Here is a 5,041-nt window from a genome sequence, read left to right as displayed (position 1 = left end):
GGGATTCCCCCCCCTGCCCCCGCCGGGGTCCTACGTAATTCTCATAACGGCCCCCCCCCCCCCCTTTCAAAATCCTGGCTACGTCCCTAACGCCTAAAAAATAATGGTGCACCTTGAAAGGCTGTTAGATAAGATAAGATTTATTGGTTCTCTCTTTTATAACAGAGGAACACTCTCGCGCAGGAGAGGTTCGACCCGTACAACAGTTACAAAACAACAACTGACAATATATAAAAATGAATTATTGAAAATATAAATGAGTAAAGAAAAAATACTGGACAAACAAAACAAATGTTACTCTCATTATTCTGTAGTAGTTCTGTCTGTTAAACCAGATAAATCAAAATGTACCTGATGGATATTTTCAACCATGAATCATCTTTGGTCTAATGGTTATGAAGCTCTCCTTGACAGCAAGAGGTCACAGGCATTTTATTACACAACATATTTATTTATAGGACAAAATTCATTAAGAGCTTTGCTGCATGATGTACCATCCTGTCCTTTATTCGAACACTGTGTAAGTACCTTTCTTTGAGTAGATTTGATTTGAATTTATTCAGAAAATCACTTAAATACTACAAAATATGAAGAAAAAACTTAAATACAGTATGTCAAGTACAGACATGAAAAAAGACAAGTAATCTAAATTAATTATACAAGTATATCAATATAATAATATAAAGTATGTATATATATATATATATATATATATATGTATATACTGTATATATATGAATATTAATATATATGAATATTATTATTATTGATTTTTTTCAATTATCTTTTCGGATTGTTTCTTAATTGTCGTTCAAATGCTCGAGATGAGGGCGTATAATATTAATCGCTTCCGAACTAGTTCTTCAACTGGGCATCCACAAATCATCATTTAATTGATAATTCATTAAGAGCTTTGCTGCATGATGTACCATCGATCATGTCCTTTATTCGAACACTGTGTAAGTACCTTTCTTTGAGTAGATTTGATTTGAATTTATTCGGAAAATCACTTAAATACTACAAAATATGAAGACAAAACTTAAATACAGTATGTAAATTACAGATATGAAAAAAGATAAGTAATCGAAAATTAATTATACAAGTATATCAATATAATAATAATATAAAGTATATATATATATTGTATATATATGAATATTAATATATATTTTTATTATTATTGTTGATTTTTTCAATTATCCTTTCAGATTATTGCTTGTCGTTCAAATGCTTGAGATGAGGGCGTATAATATTAATTGCTTTTTAGCGTTACTTCTGAACAAGTGCTATTCAACTGCGCATCCACAAATCATCATTTAATTGATAATTTTTTTCTAAGTTTAGTATTATATTTGTAATTTAAGATGCAGAAACATGATTGAGGTAACAAGATTAGATAATTTATATTATGAAACTACTGAATGTACGAAACTAAAATATTTTGTTCTAGAGGTAATGTAATGCAAGTAAAGCAATAAATATTTAATCACAGAAGAGAGTATACATTGTCAAGAAACATGGGTAGGTTACAGAATCAGTATGACTTTAGGTCTACAATGTTAAGGTTGATATTTTGACTGAATTATGTTGATTAACTCCTCATAGATTGAAATTAAATTGAGTAGTTAATAATATTTTGTAACTCAGCCCATGTTTCGTGAGTAGTATTTATAGAAAAATGAACAATCGTCAAAGTAAAACATACTTATTCATTCAACAGATTCATCATGGGCGGCACCAGGATTTCCCCTGACAGGTGGGGTGGGGGAGGGAATATGGAAAACCTGCATATGTACAGTAGTACAAGAATCAAGAATACTTTTTATTGCATAACACTGAAAATAAAAAATAAAAAATCAAATTGCCTCTATTTTTAGTAATTGAAGTAGATAAAAATGATGTACTGTACATAGGCCTATACATATTCTAGGTTTTATTAAAGATACTTTACCAAATTAGTTGGTGATCTATTGTGCTTTTTTTAGTTTCTATGTGGATGAAGCAAGATATCTTTTAACTATAACCAGCATACACAGAGGGTACTGGTGGTTGATAGCCTAGTAAATTGTATCTGGATGATTATCTGCATTCAGGATCTTAAGGAATGCTCCAGGACTGTCATTTTCAGGGTCCTTTGCTTGCACCAACAGTGCTTTACCATCCTCAATTGTAAGATATGTGTCTGGAAAAGAAAATATCAAGAATATAAGCATACAGTGATTACAACATGCAGTCTCTTTGTGTTTAGATTAAATGATTTCTACAACTTTCTTATTTCCAAAAGGGACCCATTATGAAAGTTTGTTGGCAATCGGTGCAAACACATGTACAATGGTCTGCAGCAAGGACTCATCCAGAACCGGTGGTGGCAAAAAAATTCACTATGAGGGCTTCCAGGCCACTGACAGGGATCCAAGGATGATGAAGAGAGGTCTAATTTCCCTGAAAAAATAGTCCAAATTCACGTCAGCCCCAACATGTTTGGAGCATATCAAATTTTAATGCCTAGAAATGCCATCCTCAAACTGTAAAAATGCTTTTTTAATGCAGTCGTCCCATAATAAAATACTTTGCTTCTTTCTGTGCCCCACTGGATCCCCAGCTGACACTGACCCAAACATTGGATAACCCTATGCTTTCAAGGATCTCGGGTTAAAGTGAAACTTAGTTTGTAACTGGGCCTATGCTGTATGTATGCAGTATGTATTCATAGTTGCATATTTATGAAGAAGGTGGATATTAATGATGAACAACTTCTTCACATATTTATGAAGAAGGTGGATATTAATGATGATGACTGCTGTGTCATCATTCCCTTACAGATGGGTCTCAGGTCCATCTCAGCCCCACAGTGAATGGGGCTGAATTGGAAAAAAGGTTATCCTGCCTGCAGATTCCTGAAAATAGCACTCCCAGGCCAGCTGCCTCTTAAAGCTGGACTCCAGAGGATTTTTTAAATTTTTTAATTTGTTGTACTGATTTTTTTAAGACATGAAAAGAAGAAAAACTTGGCAACCATAAGATACAGATTTTTGAATATTTAAAAACTGGGGGAAAAAGGTGGAAAAACGGTGGTTATGGCAATATATATCAATACTGTATTTTGTTTTTTCTTCTCGAGCCTGGCTTTAAGCCTTTATAGTAGTAAAATATATAAATAAAATTGCTGAACAATCTGCCCTGATTATGCATGCTACTGTATGGAACCAATATGCTTGGGAAATAATTTTTTGCCTTATTTTATGTGCATCACTATTACTATGTCTCTTTTTTACAAGTTAAAAAAAAAATCAGAAATGCCTTAACTTAGAAGGTCAATAGGGTATGTCATTTAAAAAATAAATACTAAAATATAGATATTGTCAGAAAAATAATACAATGACAATCCAAAAACCAAATCCTGGAAAACATTGTGACAACAATTGAACATATCTTGCTGTCAATGAAGCATGAAATCTAAAGTGTATATCAATAGATATTTTATATAGAACTCAACAAAAATACCTATCAATTTGAACAATGCAATAGAACTAACAACAAAAAACAAGAATGTGTATGCAGATTAAAAAAATTTGTTAAATGTCTTTTCAAAGGTATAATTTTAGTACATCATATGTTACCAAAAGTATTTGCACAAATACCTGAAAGAACAAAATTGGAAAATATAATGGGAGCTGTCGTACAAAAAAAAAAAAAATGTGTGTTGTAGAAAAAATAAATTGAGTTATTGACATATTTTGATAGATGACTATATAGGCTTTATTTTGATCTTTAAATCAGGTTCCTGGATTGAGTACAACCAGAGAAAATATTTTTTTAAATTAAAAATCTAAAAACATACATTACAGAAAATGATGACTTACTGTATATGTTGGTTTTCTTATCAATTCTAAAAAAAAAAGGGCTTTACTAAATGTGTCTCAAAACAGATTTAAATCAACTCAGAACATTTTTAATCGTGAAATATACATTCATATTAAACTTATTAGAAACAATGAAACCTGATATTTGTCAAAATATCACCTTCATATATTTTCTTGAATATCTTTAACTGACCTGGCTTACAATAAGAATCATTTTGAATTTTTTAAAATTAATTCAAAGGACCTAGTACGAGTTATATTTTTTTTTGTGGTAGAACAAGGAATTTAATTTTACATGTTGTCTTTCTTCACTTATTGTGCATGATATTATTAATATTACCCTGACCTTTGGATCAAACACCTATAAAGGAGCTCTATCTAACTTAGAAATTCATTATGCCCATATTTAGTCATTATATGCCTATATATGACAATATTTAGTCAATCAAAATTTGATAGTCTGGACAGGGCCTTGGTGTTTATGTACTTTAGGTTTATACCAAGAACACTTGTTTAGGAACCACTTTAAGAAACAGCAACTCCCTGGAAATAGGCAGCTCCTACAACAGGTCACCACTTCTCCTGACATTGAGATTAAAATCATGACCAACCGTGTACTAGTTTACTCCTGGAAGGAAGTAGAGAAAGGACCAACCAATCACACACACCATAATTTTGTATCTTTAAAAGGTTCCTGTGTACAGTAGGAATATATCCGGCACTCAAAACACTGGCCTACAATTTACGTGGAAGAAAATTCACATACTACTAAAATGTCAATACTACAACAGAAAAAATATCTAAAAATACTTCTACCAAAGCCATACTGTGGTGTTTGCTATGACCAAAACAGCAAGACTGGAATTTCCAAACTATTTTTAATGATAATAATAAACAGTTAAGAATAACATACTGTCCCCTAAAATCTAATTTTAGTTGAGGTTGAATAAAAAAAATAGTAATGTACAATTTAGTTTATTTATAAATACCATTCACTGGAGATTACATACACAATGCAAATTCTCATTACTCTTGTCAAAACATGTTTTTAACAAAGTAGTCTATTTATAGTTTTCCAGTCATTCTGCAAAAATGATCCAAACTGGTCAAATTTCCGGAAGTTTGTTTCTGTATTAACTGTACTTATATTTTTAGATGATACAGCATAAGCTAGGGGT

General features: G+C 31.4%; 1 protein-coding gene across 1 annotated transcript in view; it reads right to left on the bottom strand.

The window, feature by feature from the left end:
- Nucleotides 1-1,647: 1,647 nt before the first annotated feature.
- LOC117100764 overlaps nt 1,648-5,041 on the bottom strand; it is a 7,098-nt gene continuing 3,704 nt past the window's right edge. The window contains exon 5 of the mRNA XM_033240578.1: nt 1,648-2,182. Coding sequence (XP_033096469.1) covers nt 2,058-2,182 — 125 coding nt within the window. The 3' untranslated portion in view covers nt 1,648-2,057. The remainder of the gene's footprint in view (nt 2,183-5,041) is intronic.

The sequence above is a fragment of the Anneissia japonica genome, unplaced genomic scaffold, assembly GCF_011630105.1.
Source record: "Anneissia japonica isolate Jap-2015-1 unplaced genomic scaffold, ASM1163010v1 scaffold18_len179048_cov169, whole genome shotgun sequence".
Lineage (NCBI taxonomy): Eukaryota > Metazoa > Echinodermata > Crinoidea > Comatulida > Comatulidae > Anneissia > Anneissia japonica.
This window is presented reverse-complemented; position numbering and strand designations above follow the sequence as displayed.